Source organism: Pempheris klunzingeri, chromosome 21 (assembly GCF_042242105.1).
Source record: "Pempheris klunzingeri isolate RE-2024b chromosome 21, fPemKlu1.hap1, whole genome shotgun sequence".
Lineage (NCBI taxonomy): Eukaryota > Metazoa > Chordata > Actinopteri > Acropomatiformes > Pempheridae > Pempheris > Pempheris klunzingeri.
The window spans coordinates 3,556,408-3,574,073 of NC_092032.1; the positions used below are offsets into that span (position 1 = coordinate 3,556,408).

General features: G+C 41.2%; 1 protein-coding gene across 1 annotated transcript in view; it reads right to left on the reverse strand.

Annotated features, from left to right (window-relative positions):
- The window catches only part of LOC139221329 (collagen alpha-1(XXI) chain), a 46,438-nt gene extending 29,025 nt beyond the window's left edge, over window positions 1-17,413 (reverse strand). Inside the window, exons 1-17 of the mRNA XM_070853267.1 lie at window positions 17,335-17,413; window positions 16,982-17,118; window positions 16,725-16,844; window positions 15,946-16,062; window positions 15,514-15,700; window positions 13,290-13,455; window positions 12,970-13,192; window positions 10,843-11,016; window positions 9,878-9,955; window positions 9,742-9,753; window positions 9,338-9,427; window positions 8,348-8,401; window positions 8,165-8,218; window positions 7,577-7,630; window positions 7,431-7,484; window positions 6,490-6,543; window positions 6,077-6,130 (exon numbers count right to left, since the gene is read on the reverse strand). Of these exons, the coding sequence (XP_070709368.1) occupies window positions 6,077-6,130; window positions 6,490-6,543; window positions 7,431-7,484; window positions 7,577-7,630; window positions 8,165-8,218; window positions 8,348-8,401; window positions 9,338-9,427; window positions 9,742-9,753; window positions 9,878-9,955; window positions 10,843-11,016; window positions 12,970-13,192; window positions 13,290-13,455; window positions 15,514-15,700; window positions 15,946-16,062; window positions 16,725-16,844; window positions 16,982-17,118; window positions 17,335-17,413 (1,707 nt within the window). The remainder of the gene's footprint in view (window positions 1-6,076; window positions 6,131-6,489; window positions 6,544-7,430; window positions 7,485-7,576; window positions 7,631-8,164; window positions 8,219-8,347; window positions 8,402-9,337; window positions 9,428-9,741; window positions 9,754-9,877; window positions 9,956-10,842; window positions 11,017-12,969; window positions 13,193-13,289; window positions 13,456-15,513; window positions 15,701-15,945; window positions 16,063-16,724; window positions 16,845-16,981; window positions 17,119-17,334) is intronic.
- Window positions 17,414-17,666: the final 253 nt, after the last annotated feature.

Consider the following 17,666-nt stretch of genomic DNA (forward strand, 5'->3'; position numbering starts at 1 on the left):
ACAAACGTGTAATGGCAGAGGGTCAGTCCATGTCATGTAATTTACCTCTTGTGCCTCACTCCGAACATTTACATAGTAAAACAGCACCTAATGTGCCACCATAATCTCCACAATTAATCACCTCATTAAACAGCTTAACAAGAGATGCTACAGCTATTCCCTGTCTACAGTGTAATACATTCTTCTGGAGGTGATTCATCGAGTCGTGAAGTGGGTGAGGCTATTTTGGGCTTCTGGGGTTATTCCAGTAAAAGGCCTGTTTATTTATTGCTTAGACAACGTTGACAGCAGCGGCACTTTAAAGTTCAGCTCACAGTGAAATATTCTTTTTTTCGACTCAAAAATAAAGTCAACATGTTATTTTAAATGCATTGTTTATAGTCTTTATTATTGGGGAAATATCAGAAATGCTCGTCACCCGGCCGGAGGGACGTGTTTGTGTTTTTGATTGACAGCAGTTTGCGGGCTGAGCTTCAGGGGAATGAGAGACACAGCAAACTACAGCTCATGAACAGACAGTGTGAGGACGACGCCTACATCTAGCCGGACCCAAGTGATACTTTCCAGCGCATTTACATGATGTTTAATGTGCTGCACCTGCAGCTGATTAGCTCTGTAAGGTAGATAAGAAGGAACCTTCAGCAGGAGAGCTAATGTGGTTGATGTTGACTACAGATTATAGAAAATCTTTGCAGTAGATGGAAGATGTTTCCTCCACGATGAGAGCTTATTTGGGTCTGCATGGATCACATCTGGATTTTCTTTTGTACTGCTTTACTATCACTGGTAGTTGTGTGGCAGCTGGTATAATGGACTAACACAGCAGTATTCACATGCTGCATTGCAATGAGATCTGTGGTATTAAAAATATCACACTAATAACAAGGCTGTCGTCAGGGTTTCGTGCTGTGAGTCCAAAGTGTCCTAATAAACCCCATCACTACTTACTTACTTCATTCATGTAATTTGACCTCCCTGCATGATGATCGACCGTAAAGGCTGTTTCAAAGAACAAGCCTGAAAAAGCTCCACCATGTGGAAATGTAAACTGCTCCTTAGGTCATTAAGATTCCCAAATTCCCAGAAACAATACTGAGGACTTGACCTCAAGTGCCCACAAGTGTACTGCAGCTGTAGCCCTGAATGCAGTGTATGAATGAAGAGATTTTTGAAGTCAAAAATAAAAGACTGTGTCCTACAAAGCGAGAGAAGAGGGGAGTTACGTTGTTAAACTACGACTCCCAACATGCACTGGTTCTTAATTCTCTTGTTTGCATCACTATTACTCAGCAAGGCGGGTTTATGTTTAGTAGAAACCTGGTGATATATTGAGAAGTTGATGTCTTTTGAGCCCGACTGCAACAAGCTAGCATTCTGAATGTGCTGCCAGAGGCTGAAAGAGCGCATGAGGCTCATGGGTATTGTGGTATTTAGAGCCAACTGCTAAACTACCTGTAAAACTACCGTCATACAATTTAACTCAGAGACAAAGTTGAAATAATCCAAGCATAATATGAGCCACAAGACGAGTCTCTCGTTAATATTACATTACTTCTCCCACTTTGCATTTCTATCCATAAGAATACTTTTCACAGATATCCAAGGATATGCAACATCTTCATCCAAGCTCTGGCGGACTGTATGTAACAACATCATTTATAGTTATATAAATAGTCATATTATAGTTATTCTGATGGCCTGAGTTTGTTTGTAGAAAAAATAACTTTATTGATACTTTACTTGCACCAAAATTAGATATTTTTTAATTATACAAACAGTGGTTTTATATTGAAGTATTACTCATGAACAAGCTTTGTTGCAGAAATGATCACATTGTAAAGCAGGCAGGCATGTGAACCTTTAGACCATTTGGAAACAGTGCCCACACACTCAGCACTAGACAAACACACGGTCTGTCGGCCATGCTACAAAAAAAATCTGTTTAACTGACACAACTATTAAATCGCACCAGGCTCCATTATTTTAAGACTATGTTTTCAGTAAAATATCCTGCTTTTATTCTGATAGTTAAGCGGCCACATTGTAAATCTCACACTTTTTAAAAAAACGCACACTAAAAGCTCCCTGAGTCCATTTTCTTATCTGTTGCTCAAGTGAACGCTCACTTTATCAATCTGTTCCCCACATCAGTAACCTTCTCCGACCATGTGACCCCCCCAGGGGACTCTGCACATCTGTACTTGTGGTAAACAACCGACGATTTGGAGGTCTAACAGCCTTCAAGATGCTGAAGCTATAACTTACATATGTAGTTAGGAGGTCTCTCAACTTGCTACTAAATTACAAGCACTGGGGTTAAAAATAAATCTAACAGAAAGCCACTGGCTTCCCTCTGATTTATAGAAGGACGATATTGTCATATGTGCACCGATTTAAGCAACATAAATGAAAGCATTGTTGATTTTTTTGACAAATGTCTAAATGGCTCCTCACAGGTGATAATTATATGGAAGGAATGCGCGACATACGGGATCTTCACCTGTCCATGAAATGACAACCTCACACAGCTGCACCTGAAAACCCAGCGCGAGAGACCTGCAATTACCACGAAGCTGATACTGTTTGAGCGTAAAACATCAAATCCCAAATTGTTTGAAAAAAGTTTGAAAAAAAAAAGAAAAAAGAAAGTTTTATGTGTGTGGTAGTGTGTGATTAAAGAGCATGCTGACAGCCTTAGGCCTTACACAGTATATCTAAGTTTAGGCCTCATTAACATTCAATGGAGCTGTCATGGATGGGTGGACAGAAATTCCTCTACAGTTGATGGAAGATGTTTCCTCAGGCGGAGACCACACCGGGAGCTAATTCGCTTCTGCACGGATCACATCTGTATTTTCTGTAGCACTGCTTTACTATAACTGGTTGTAGTACGGGAACTAGTCTACTGCTGGACGTTCACAGCGGTGTTTACAGGCTGTGTTGTAAAAAGACAATGTCTACAAGACATCTGTGATACTGAAGAAAAAAAGACACTAATAAAAAGGAACCGGGATTTTGTGTTTTGAGTCCAAAGTGTCCTAGATTGTCCTAAAAAACATTAATTATTTTTCATTCATTCACGCATTTTTTCACTTCTGTTCTCTGTGTGTATACCTCCCTGCACGATCGTCGAAATGATCTTTCAGATAATCAGAAAATCCAGCAAGTGGAAACAAACATTCCTCCTCAGGTCATTAAAATCCCCAATTTCTCAGTAACACTCATCAAGGAATTCATTTCATTTGGGACTATCACAAAGTTATATCAAATTTACTGGGCAATTAACAGAAGACAAAACACAGTGGAATTGATTTTTGCAGGAGCCTTGTTGTTTTCAAAGCTCTACCAGGTCAGTCGAGGAAACCCATGTACGATCACGACACAGCCAGATCACCACCAGACAGCAACAGCAACCTGACAAACACTAACATTCACAAACACAGTTGGAAGTCCCTGACCGCAGTTTAGTTTGTCCGTGAGGAGTTTCGACAATACTGCAAATTTACCCCACTGTGGACAGAGAAAGACATAAGTTTAACTTTGCTCAATTGATTTCAATAGATTGGATTTGATTTGCATTGTGTTTATGTATGGCAGAGGTCAGTGTGAGATTAAATATCTCACTGATTCAAATGTCTGATCTAACATGGGAGGACATCTCTGCTGTAAATCTGATATATTGTCAGTAATTAAAGCCGCTTCATCTAACAGATTCAAGCCTTCAGTCTGAAGACGACGTGGGCGGCTGTGGGTCATAGGTAGAGCAGGCTTCAGAGTATGAATGGTTAGTTTCCTCCTGATGGCAGGGTTTGCAACCTCCCATCAGTGTATGATTGTAGTGTAAAAGCACTTGGAGTGGTCAAAAAGAATAGAGAATAGAAAGGCGCAATATAAGTACAGTTGATTTACAATGTAAAAAAACTCTGTATTTAAACTCTGCCCTTTTAACCTTAACATTACACTTAACAAGCAGTTAGCCCTTCTGTCAGAGGCAGGCTCTTTCCTGTGAATCATCAGGACGTTCAGTGTTCCCTGACGCTGCTGGTATTGTGGCATCTGTGATGCAACTCAGGTGAACATCCGATTGTTCCAGGAGTTCATGATGAGTTAACTAACTGGCAGTCTAACCAGTCCTGTGCGCTTCATATTTTGCTGTGTATTGACTCTTACGCATTGCACTAATTAAAGAGGATGCAGCTAGCAGTGGTGATCTGGAAACAGCCTGGATGCTGAACGAGATATCGACACTGAGCCTAACCTATGATGGTCAGGCTTTGACCACACAGCTGTACTCGCACGCACACTTGTATCAGAACACAGTTGTAATTTACCTCTGTGTAATAACAAAATAATTTGTAATAATAATTTTTTTTTTATTCATACTTTTATATATTTATATTTTACTTTGTGTTTGAAGTTTATTCTTATTCTTATTCTTATTCTTTTGGAGCTGTGTGTAACAAAAAGCAATTTCCCCCTGGGGATTATTAAAGTAATTCTGATTCTGATTTAATAGCAGATTTATTTTAAATCTCTGAGGGCCCATACTGTATTAAGTTACTGATAAGTTTTTGACGCCCACTGTACACCATTAGCTCAACAGCAAACCACAAAGGATGGAGGACGGAGGACTTAGCCGGTAAAGACCTGCTCTTTATGGAAAGCGCCTTGATATAACACTTGTTATGAATTGGTGCTACATAACTATAGATAGATAGATAGATAGATAGATAGATAGATAGATAGATAGATAGATAGGTAGGTAGGTAGATAGAGGGAGATTGATTGATTGATTGATTGAAGAGCCAGGAGGTGGTGGAGACCAAAAGTGAGGCTAAAAGGTTACTCTGTGTCTGCTGGATCTTTAATTCAGCCTGCTGATAATAACTTGCATAACATGGAGGTTATCATGACCCCCCCCCCCCCGCACTGCCATCCACACATGGACTCCAACTGTGTGCCGTCTCTGCTCCCTGTGCACCACCACCCTCCACTTGATGTGGAGCGCTTCCAGATTCTTGAGGAAAGTAGTTTATTGTGATAACAGGAAGAGTCCCAAATTACTGAGCCGGGTGGCTGCAAGTCAAACTGGTGGAACTCAAAGGAGTTCAGAGACTCAAAATAGCATCACACACTTGTAGCTGGTGGGCGTGCTCACATGCTCGCAGATGTGTGCATGTGCTCTTTCATTTAGCCACTTGTTCCCTCTAGGTTACCACAAGGGAACGTCCCACACACAGTATGTAGTGTATGTGGCCTGCACTCCCGCAGTGGTGTTAATTTCATTAACTGACAGAAGGGGAGAGTGTTTTCAGATTCACTGTATGACTTTACAGTGATGTGAGTAAGTCTGATCCATGTGAGTCTGTGTTTGATAAACTGGGGGAAGGATTTTGACTGAGAGATTGTTTGTTTCTATTTCACTCAGAAGCTACTTGTTTTCCCTTTGTGGTGCCTGTGTGCCAGAAAAGAAGAAAACGTAGATATTTCAGGGGCTCAGAGTGCTACAGTTTGCACCATCATGGCTTCGGACACTGTGTGACGTGTGACTACAGAAAAGCTTTGAGGGCTAGCAAGATGTTGCTGCATTGCGTTGAGTGCACAAATATAGATTCTTGCTGTCCACACAAGTTGAATATGTTTCAAAAATTCACATGTATTTCAGGTCTTTGTGAATCTACAGGTAGGACAAGGAGTTAGCGGTGAGCTCTGCAATCATTCAGAACCTGAACTGTCACACAAAGCCTCACCATACACAGTCATTGCAGTCGTAGTTGTGCACCTAACATCAAGTTTTCCACAAGTGTGCTTCAACCTCATCAGCCATCATCAGTGCTGGACTTCACTGATGCTCTTGTGGCTGGTGGGAGCGAATCCCTGCAGCCAGTTCACAAAATGTAGTGGTGGAGGAGTTTACTTTGGAGGCTGTTATACCTGCATACAGCATCAATCCCAGCAGTTTCAAAATAAGATGCTCAACAATCAAGAAGTGAAATGTACGGACGTCCACATATTTTGGGCCATGCTCTGTATGTCTCCTGTCTGATCTCCTATAGTAACTACAGACTGCACTGACCTTTGGTCCTTGTGGCCCGACTAGTCCCTCGGAGCCTGGTAGTCCTGGCTCCCCCTGGTTGGACAACAAACACACTCTGAGAGGGAAAGTGGAGCAGCAGTGGCCAAATTCAACACTCTTACAGTAATCATCTGTCCCACTGCTAAAACTGTAACAAGAGCAAGTCCCAAACACAAATACACACACAGAGGAAGCCAAATTCCCAGAATCAGAGAACTGCTCACTTTTTTCTTCTTTATATTCCTAGTGGAGTTATTTACTATACATCTGTGGCTTCTTATAGTAAAGTTGTTAAATCTGGCATAATGTTTTATTTTCATGAACTGACACCTGTTTCATGCCTTCTCATACAGTTTTAACCTGGTTTCATGCATGTCGCAGACACGGGACTGTTGAGGAGAACTGAATCATACCATTGGTCCAGCCTCTCCTGACGGTCCCGGTTCGCCTCTCTCACCAGGAAGACCCTGCATACAAACAAATCTGCTCATATTTTGTACTGACATCTAATATATCAAAATTTGAGCATTTTTATTTCTTAATAGTCGTCATTGTTTTGCCATGCTTTTGTCCTTTTAAAGCATCATCACCAGGAGACTAAAATGCAAAAGTTGCTCTAAACCCAGAATCATATTTCATGTTAGAATCAGTCTGAGGTGGTGTCCCTTTAATATCCACAGTGGCTTTGCTTAACATACCAACAGGAATATAAATCATCATTATTGGATTTGTATTATAAGCCTACAAATTAGGCCATTGGTTCGGCCACCACGATTGGTTCATTTCCACTTCCACACATATTGAATATACACTGTTGCCCATAAAGTTGGAATAATTGTTCAATACCCCCAATTTAGTTAAAGCCTGAATACACAGTTTGCAAAGGTTCATTGTGGTTTAAGTTTCACTGTGATGTGTTTGGAAGAGTTTGATCAATAAAGTTGGTATCAAGAATAAATCACATTGTCACAATCATTTCATGAGAAGAGGTGCAAAACATTTTATTCCAACTTTATGGGCACCAGTGTATATTGAATATACAGTATATGGATGTATACTTGAAGATATGAATAAATATTCATGACATTTAACTGACTGTCTTACCCAGGGAGACTTCTAAATGTTACCACTCACAGCAGCTACACAACAAATGTCAGTGTATTAGTCTGTTTGGCTCTGATAACGTTTCACAAAGTCTTCAATATTCATTTACTTTTTGTTTTAACCATGGGTGTATTAGAAGAGCTACAACTGAAAGAAAAAATTAAAAATCCCAGATGGGCCAAAAGCATTTTCCCCGTGAACCTCCATTATAAAAAAAATGTCTGTAAAACTATTGGCATCATAGTCTCACCTTGAGTCCTGGGGGTCCTGGTTCTCCCAATAATCCTGGTTCCCCTCCGTCTCCCTGGGCAGTATCAACACAACCAGGTACTATCAGCACTGTCTGCAGATTGAAAAAGCCACAACACTGATACAACCGCTTCTTTAAAGACTTACCGTGTTACCTTTTAGACCAGGCTCCCCTCTTGGTCCGGCCGGCCCGCTGTCACCCTGCCCAGCCAAAGGAGGACAGCATGTAAGAGCATGTTCGTATCAATCATGTCAAAAGTCCATTATGTGGCTTATAATATATATCCACCCAGTTTTGATTCACCATTTCAGAAAAGTCCAGCTGGACATAAGGTTTAGAGTATTTTCAGTTGTTCACAAAACTCCACGAGGGAGACCAAAACTTGTGAGCCTAGTCAGCGAAAGCTCGTCGACCACGTGCAGGTTGTGCTTTTCTGATGATCTGACAGGTCTTATAGATGGATACGATTAGCCACCCACTGATGTTTAATGGATCCACATTGTGTAACATCTTAAAAGTTATTGGAGGGACTTACACTGTCCTACAGATTCTTAGCTTAAATGACATTACAGTGCCTTACAGTAGAAGAATTGGTCCCACTAAATTACAAACATGTAATATTGTTGGCATAGGAAGGGACAAAACCACGCTGATGAATAAAGGTCTGAGTATAAGACTAGTCTCATGGAACATGCATTGTGGCTATCAGAGGTTTAATGTAACTAACTGCTCACCTTCACCCCTGGTAATCCAGGAGAACCAGATTCCCCAGGTTTCCCATCTTTACCCTGGGGACAGCGACAACATACAGTAAGCTGATTCTACCGTGTGCAGACAGGATGCATCCTAAAGACTGCTGACAACGACATGAAGTGGTAAAATGAAAGAACGCGATGAAGAAACTGATTAGCACTTACCGGTTTACCGTCGGGTCCTGGTGGTCCTTCCCTCCCTTTCTCCCCTCGGAAACCCTGTGGCGTTAGCACACCCAATCATGACTCACACTTGAATAAAAGATATAGTACGACGATGGCACAAGTACAGAGAGTCATCAAATCAGTAAATCGAAAGTCGGTGTCTCTCTAAAGTTTGACACTAGCTATCATTAGAATCGGAACGAACTTAGCAGCGGCTTCTGATCCACGCTGCCTATGTAATTGTTGATAGATATATTGGATATATGCTGAATAGTAAATATTAAATATTGTGTCAGTCTTAATAGCGCTCAGTGGCCTCGTACAGAAAAAAGCCAAACAAAGTTCAAGATGTTCTGAAGAGTATTAGAAGTCTACCCCCTCTCTCGCTCTCTGAAAAGGCTACCAATGCTACCATGACTCATCAGGAGTGAGTCACTACAACTAGAAGTCATTAGAGGTAGTAGATGACAGATGTTGACATCTGGAAATATATAAGTATAGAGAAGTATTTTTCTAGTTTCCAGTTTGCCCGTTGCGTCCCTCCTCCCTTTCCGTATAGCATATAGAATCAGATCAGTGTATAAATAACTACCAGTATGTGTAATGACCACCAGTGTAATGATACACTGTTGACTCCAATTATTGGATTAAAAAAAAAGCAAAGAGAGAAAAAAAAAAAGACAAAAATGTATGTAGGCAAGTAGCGTATATGTAAGCATTCTATATTTGTCTATTTGTAGATCCAAGTTTGGTTTTGAACTCCTGAAATAATGACAAAATAATAACAACTGTGCTTATAGGATGATTGAACACAAACACCAGCACAGTGCGCTACATCATAGTTGAGCAATGGGGTGGTGTACACCAGCTGGTTATTAAGACCCTGCTACCAAAACCAGCAGAGACATCATATATCAAATGTCCTTTGAGTCTTACAGGACATAACTGTTTGTGTGTGTGTGTGTGTGTGTGTGTGTGTGTGTGTTTTACCATGCGTCCTGGAAGACCACGTTGCCCTGGTGGTCCAGTCACACAGTTGCAGTCCTCCTCCTCTACTGTGGCTGTTCGATTCAGGGGACACTGAGGAAACACAAAGGGATAAAGGATTTAGAGAGCACATTTATCTCTGCACTGTGTGCAGGGTTTAGAGGGATCTACTGGCAAAAATACTAGGAATATACTATTAAAAACAATGTTTTTGGTACTGCCACCTGAAACTAAGAGGTATGTTTCCTCAGTTGGTTGCAGTCTGCAGCCTCACCTCTAAGAGCCACTGTCGTGCCTACACACTGCACCTGTCAGGTTCTGTTGCAACTTAAATAAAAGTCTTTCCCATGAAGGTCTAGACTTGTCGGCATGAGGAATGGATGGATCCAAGTAGAAGCTGCACTTACCCTTTCATCATCCTGAGGAGCAGAAGAAGAAGAAGAAGAGAAAACAATGGTTACTATCATTGTAGCCACGTGTGCGGCCATATGCGGCGTGCGGTGTGACCTTTGCAGTGGAGATGTACGGAAATACAGATCGTACCACGGAGTAGATCTCACAGGCCGTCTCTCTCTCACTCTGGTGAGGATCACAGTACAGACGCAGCTTCTGAATCTCTACCTGAAGAAAAGCAGATGCAATTATGGTGAAGAAAATGGGAAGTGTCGCTTGGGGAAATAGATTTATCACCTGACCGGTGGTAAAGGAAAAACATATTTATTTTAGGTTAAAGAGAAAAATCAAAAAGTAAGAAACACTAACAGTGATTTTCATTCATTTGTTGATTGTTTAGAATCATTAGTATTAGTAGTAGCAGTAGTAATAGTAGAATTTATTCCTGGCACAGGAAATGACCTGTTCAGCCAGCAGGTAGTACACCTCCTATCTACACTATCGGATCATTATTAAAGCAACATTTTGAGATCTGCTTAACTTTCCATTACAGCTGTAGCATTTGTTTGAAGCCTTATAATCATTACCTGTGGCTGCTATCACTATACATTTGAATCCGTTTCTCAAAAGAAATAATGCTTCATGAAATGGAATCAGCTGCACATGATATCAAAATATGTTATTTCTTTATTTCTTAAAGGAAAATGTGTTTTATTGAACCAGTGCCCTATTTTTTTTTACATATGCTGGTGTCTAAGTGACTGGTAGGTATAAGAATGTAGGAATTGGTCCTGTTGACAGCCACAACCAGTGGCTACGAAATGAGCTGCAAGTGCTGTAACATGATCCTTTGGGGGAATGCACCTGATCAAAGTCTGTCCACTAAAGGTGCTTGTTTTTTATCTGGACAGGCTCTGATTGTCACTCAAAGTGCCTGACAACATCACGGAAATTATCTCTGAAGAGACAGACCTGTAAACAGCCGCCATCAGACTCCACTGACAAAACCTCACAGAACCTGGGAGTCTGTCGGACCACCACTCATTTCAACACCAAACTGTAGACTTGTCATTTAAGGCGTGCTTGGACGTCTAACTTGTGGCGTTCTTACTCACGGGCACAGTGATGTCTAATCCTCTCCTTTTAGCCACCTGCGTCTCCCCATTGATGTAAATGGGCACCACCGGTTCCAGTGTTACTTCCTGAATCAGTTGATCGTCAAGGAAACCGGTGAGCTGGCGTGGCCTCACCAGGAGTTTGAGCTGATGCCACTTTCCATCATAGAGATTCTACAGAGAGAAGGCACAAATATGGATTTCATTAATAATCACATAATATGATAAAAAAAAACCAACAATTCGTTGTTTTTCTCAAATATATAAAGACACATTTCTTCTTTAGGCTTTGAGTTGCATATGAAAAGAATTATTGACTTGTCAAATCCTCTTTCACTCAGCTTTCAATTTCTGGTGGCTCAGCCTCATGTGTGCATGTGTTTCATCCCATCTAATTTTGTTTCCTAACTGCTCCACACGGTTACGTCCGAGGACGGTGTTGAGACCAAAAACTCACTTCATTTTTCCATCACAATCTTTCTCCTTAAATCTCAACCCACACAGAAGGAGAGAGAGAAACAGAGCAGCAATTGTTTGACTGGGACCGAGCCACAGCGATCCTTTCCAAGTGACAAATCACAGGCTTCTACCTTGTGCCACATCAAACCAAATCAAATCAAACATGTGCAAACACAAATTCAACATAATTATAACCCTGTTCAACACTCGGCGCTCAAGTCTAGGTGTGTGCCAGGATTGAGGGTGGTGGGTGCTTTTTTTGGAAATAAACAACCTGGCGGGACCATCCGGATGTATTATTACCTTGTGCTGCCATAGAAGCAGAGGCATGTGCTCCAAGAACTACACATCCACCAGCTTGTTTCCACTGGCGAAACACAGCGGTTTAGAGTAGGAAACGTTTTCTTTGACCCTCTGCATCACATTACATCTTCACCGCTTCAGCTGTGTGCTGAACTGAACAAGGGATGATGTTTAAACAACACCACCCCAGTCAGGTTCAGTCACAGCAGCCAACATGAAGGGAAAACCGGGATTGGAAGAGACAGAAGCGCACTCATTTGACACAATATGTTCTTTCAGGGGCCGGAAAATAACAGTAGCACAGTACAGTGTGCTCTTTATATGAACCAGTACAAACTGTTGCGATATTTATACTTTTTTTTTATACGTTATGAATTTGGGCTATTATTATTGTCTATATGCTTATATATTAGTAATAGTGGAAGTTTAAACAGCTGCATTATGGGTTTTTTTCTTTTCTGCTTCATGATTTTTCACCACTAGAGAGCAGAGCGGAAAGATTCTTTATGATGAGCTAAGATCTAATGTTAGGGTTAGGGTTAACCTAGCTTGACAAGGCACTACAGCGAAGCACATTTTTATAAAACAACTGTACAAAAAGTCAAATGGTAAAAAAAAAATTTGATGTCTGCAATAAAATTCATAAAATGCTAAACAAACCATTATTGTATGACTGCTGCATGATACCATAGAAATCATAATAACCACAACAAATGCTAATTCAATAGTCTATCTAGTTTTGATCATGAGTACACCAGAATATTTCTGCGGTTTGTTGAAAGATAGTAGTGGTCAGGGGAAGCCCTATGAGGCTCTGGGCCTTTCTTTCTATTTGGGCCGATTCAGAAGATTCAAAGCTTTAAATTCAGCGAGCACTGTGGCACGAGGTGGTTTGTTTGGTTCGGTTGGATTATCTTTACCACTTTATCTTTACCACTGCAATCCAGTTTATTCAGGACAAAAGGCCAAACATGACCCAAAATTAATAGCAATCATTTCAGTCGCTCTTCTGTAATGCAAAGCAGCACTCTAAATGTTCATGAAATAGTAATTTGGAAAAATTGCACAGTAAAAAATCAACAAATTTAGCAGAGGGGACATTTGAATTGAAACCTCTTAAATGAAAATGCATTTAAATAAAAATGACCTTCAATAAACATTGTGATTATCACAATAATGTTTTCACAATTGAATAGGAGATATTTGATATTTTTCCTACCATATTAGTATTTATTTCTCTATTCTTTAGATCCCTTGTTTTTGCACTATTTCTGTTACTGCTCCTTTTCTGCCTCTGGTTGTATGAAGGTAGTTTGCTCGCACTGGACATCTTGCATGGACATGAAACTCAATCCTGACACCAACCTGGAAGCTGTTTTTAAAGATGATTTTCTGCTCTTTTTCTGTCACACTGGTGGTGGTAAAGATGACAGCTTTGTCCTTCTCGCTCAGGGTCACTGCAGCCTGGATCACGTTGTCCTTGGACAGCACCCTCCAGAGGTCAAAGGTCAGCTTGCTAGCGGGCCCCTTCAGACGGAGAGTGGCTACGAACACATAGGATGGCGGGAGGCCCTCCGGGAAAATCTCCCTAGTTTAAGGATGAAGCAAAATATAAATATGAACAACAGCTGATCAAATGAAATGCACAAAATGGAGAAAGTAATAGATTTTGAAGGATGTTCTACCTGGTATTCTCAGTGATGTCTGTGGAGGCAGTCAGAGCATAGGCTGTCTCAGAAAGCAGAGAGCCAGGGATCTCCTTGGCCTTCTGCTGAATGTTCATGCCCACCATCAGCTCAAAGCCTTTCTCATCACGAGACGCCACCGGGATTCGCGTTGGACACACAGACTCTAGAAAGAAGTGGGTCATTTTCTGCTAAGATGACATCTACATACGCAAAAAACACTTTTATATATATATATATATATATACACTACTCACAAAAAGTTAGGGATATTCGACTTTCAGGTGAAATATATGGAAAATGTAAAAAGTGAATGCTACAGTGATATTATATCATGAAAGTAGGGCATTTAAGTAGAAGCATGCAATGGTCATTTTATTCATCTTAAACAATTTATTGAAAGAAAATCTACCAACAGTGGTAGGTATACCACAACAAAACATTTTCAGTGTCTCAATAAATTGGGTTGTGGCCAAAGGACGTCCACTCCTGTCCTTTCTGTGACTCTTCCAGTCTCTGTATCACTGTTCCAACCTCCTGATGACACTCTGTGACCCTCTAAGCTCAGTGAACACCTCCGTCTGAGGACTTCCTGTTTGAAGCCTCCAGTGTTGAGGTGCTGCTGATCAACTGTTAGGTGTCGTCTTGGTCTCATGATGTCAGAATGTGAACAGCAGGATGAGGAGGACTGTTTAAATACCAATTCTACCTGAAGCAGGAAATGTATTGGTGGATTCATGGATCAAACCTGTGGTGAATGTTGCTGTTAAGCTTCTTGTTAGAGAACAGCAACTTGTGGAAAAAGTACTGAGACACTGAACAGTTGGACATGTGCATTCAAAAGTTTAGAGAAGGTCACATTAAGTTCACCTGGAAAGGTTAGAATGCATTTTAGGTTCATCCTGAAATTTCACCTGAAAGCCGAATATCCCTAACTTTTTGTGAGTAGTGTATATGCTGGAAGACACAGTCGACACAGGTAGTCTGTAGCCTGGTCGAAGCCAAACTGACTTTGCATCTTTGAGAAAAGAATTCTCTTTCCCGTGTTTATATAGTACTTGACAGGAGTTTAAGTACAAAGCCACCAATAAAAACCTTGTAGAAATCCAGTATAAGGTTGGCCCCCTACCTTAATAACAGGCTGTCACTGTACAGAATAACGGCTGGACTGTCAATCAAAGTGCAGCTGTGTCTCACACATGTCTGTAGCTCAGTGATGGGTTGCAGATTTTTGCAATTTAAGCCCTGATAATGGCCGTGAAGTTGATTTATCTCCATGAAAGTAAAACAATTCGGTACAGTATAACCTTCACGAAATTAGGATTTATGGTAGAGCTGTTGTATTTGGATGTGTTGGGTAGGCATTAGTTAGGTGTGCCTAACAAGTTGGCATCTAATTATTTTAATGGCAAGTGGGGTCGCTATCATTACAATACTTTCCCCGCAGAACCTTCAGTTTCATTAACACGTAAATATGGACTGTTGTGAGAATCCACAGAATTAACAGCCTGTGTTTGTCCTTGTCTAATCCACATTATGTTTAATATGTGGAGCAGCAGGAGACGTAGCACATTAATCCCCGGCTCATGTGTCAAAATGTTCATGAGCAAGACCCAAGTTTTCTTTGGTGTGTAAATGGGTGACAGTTGGGTCCATTAAGGTGGAAATCACTATATAAATGTAGTCCATTTACAATTTACGGTTCTGCATTCCAAATCTCGCATGTTCAGCCATCCATTTCTTCTCTGTTCGTTAATTTCAAGTTTTCTAATTTCATTCTCTGTACATATCACATAGACCCTGCTAGTTGATCGCTGTTATAGTGCAGTTCCAGTTGATCCTTAGATGATTAACCGTGGAATATCATTGCATTATCAATAAAGGTCAATTCAAGTTAAAAGGGTAGCACTTATTATATAATTCTCTTATTTTAAGTTTATTTTTGCCTTTGTTCTTCTTTCCTTTTCTACATTTGTATTGTGCTGTGGTGGTACATTGTAAATAATGGTACTGAACAGAAATTACTTATTATATATTGCACTATAGCATGTCTGATGTACTTTTAAGGGATCCAAGCAACACAATTATGGTGATAATAGTTTGGCAGACATGGTCACATAAACACACACTTTTCAACTCCATTTAGTACACGTCAGCTCATCATATCAGCTCAGTTGGAGAAGTGCTGGAGGTGTGGAGTGGGAAGAGGTGTTATGGACAATACCTTCACAGAGCTTTTGCTCCATGGAGTCTCGGATCCGGTCAATAGTGGTGTAATCTTCAGCATACAGGACATAAGTGGAGGATGGTTTATTGGCGATGGATATCAGCTCAGAGGTGGTGATCTCACTGCCAACTCCAACGGCAAATACTGTAATGCTCTGCGCTCGTGCCTCCATACTGGCATCCACCTAAAGAAACGCAGGCAGGCTGAGGTGAAAATGAGCCCCCTATGGGTAACAGGATTTCCATTTAGACAGAATGTTTGCAGGAAAAACAGTATTAGCGCAGACAGTGTTTCCTTGATGAGGTTTTACATGTGGGGAAGCTCCTGTCATCCTTTTTTTCACACTGTGATGCTGTCACACTGCCATTAGGATTCAGGGTCATCCAAATGATCACTTAAGCACTTTCTATACAGCAAAGTGACATTTACCACGTCGTCCTGAGATTTGCCATCAGTAACCACCACAGCAATACGGTTCTTGACCTGGCTGGCTCTTTGGGACGAGGGGAACACGTGGTCCACAGAGAACTTGATGGCCCTGCCAGTCTGAAAAAGAGTCAGAAAACAGGGTGAATGAAAATCGGCATGATGCTGAGAGGGATTGTGTGTGTGTGTGTGTGAACTGTTCTCCAGCTTCCCGCCATCAACAGCTCAAAAATCTAATTATAATCTATCGTAACTTAGACGCACAAAAAAGTAGCTACTACTACTTCAAGAGTAGTGAAGACATTTTAGGAGTAAAGTCTGTTTTATTCTTCCATCACCATACTGCATGTAGTTGTCCCGATCACCCAGTAGGAGTCATTAGTGCAGCAGAAGGGTCTCGTATGGAGCCCCACAGAGAAATAAAAAATGCATTATATGCACAATACAAAATACATACCGACTTGTGGTGTAATTGAAGATGTTGTTAAAAACTCAAGTCATTATTATGAAATATTATTTCATATCTCATTCATTCATACATTCTCAATGCTGCTGCTGTGAATACACACAGAGAAAGACACTAAACCTCTTTAGCTTTACCCAGCTAGGTAGGTAAACATGAGCAGCGTTGTTGAAACGAAAGGTGTTCTTTTCTATGTTGATGCATGCAAACATATTCACTGTGTGCACATGATATGATAAGAACACGGTGGTGTTGCATATTCTCATATGCATGCAAATTAGAAGTGACAGAGTTGTAAAGAGAAGACATGCTGTCCTGCCTGCGTGTTTCCTCCCAGGTAGACGATGCTCTGTATGGCCTCAATGAGCTCTGCTCCACTCTGGTGTTTCCCCAGAGGAATCTCCAGGCGAGGAGTGTCGCTGTATTGGATCACAGCCACCTACAGCAGACACGAGTGAACAGAACAGGGCTCTTTTTGATTTGATTTGACGGGAGAAAAAGATTCAGATGATGGTAATGAGGCTGGGCCACGGAATGACTTGCTCAGCACATTCAGTAAAATGGGGTTTATATTACCTGTGTGTAGTGGGAACTGATGTCAAATTGGCTGGTGATGTTGATCAGCCACTGCTTGGCCGTGTCAAAGTCAGAGAAGCCGACACTCCACGAGCCATCGACAATATAGACCAGGTCATTCACAGCGGTGCTGCAGCCTGCACGCACACACACACACACGGACATATGATATGATATGAACTGAAAATCTAGAGTGCGGTACCCAGCGCTGCTATAATCTCAATTATGTCCATTTTCTAGCCCAGATCAACTGACACTGTAACAAGAGTCCATCTGGTGTGTAAGTGCTGCTATTTGTTTGTGTTTTCATTGAATGCACTTTGTTGGGCTCCGTATATCGGAGTCGTCACTACCTGCTCGGACGTCGTCCTCCTCTGCAGCCTTCACGGGGGTCAGTAGCAATATTGCGCTCCACACTGACCACAGCAACATGGCTCTGTAGGGAAGTAATCCGCCTCAGTCTGGTCCAACCTGGCTACATTAGTGTTGAAAACAACAACGATTTCAATACTGAGAACTGCTGATCAATGTCTGTGACCTTCTGACCTTTTCTCTCTAATACCTGTCAGGCCAAAATTGAATCATGTATCTTTAAGTGAATTTCATGAAATGTGCCGTGGCTATTCATGACGGACCGCATGATGGTTCCTGATGTGTGTGGTAACCCCCTGACCTCTTGTCTAGC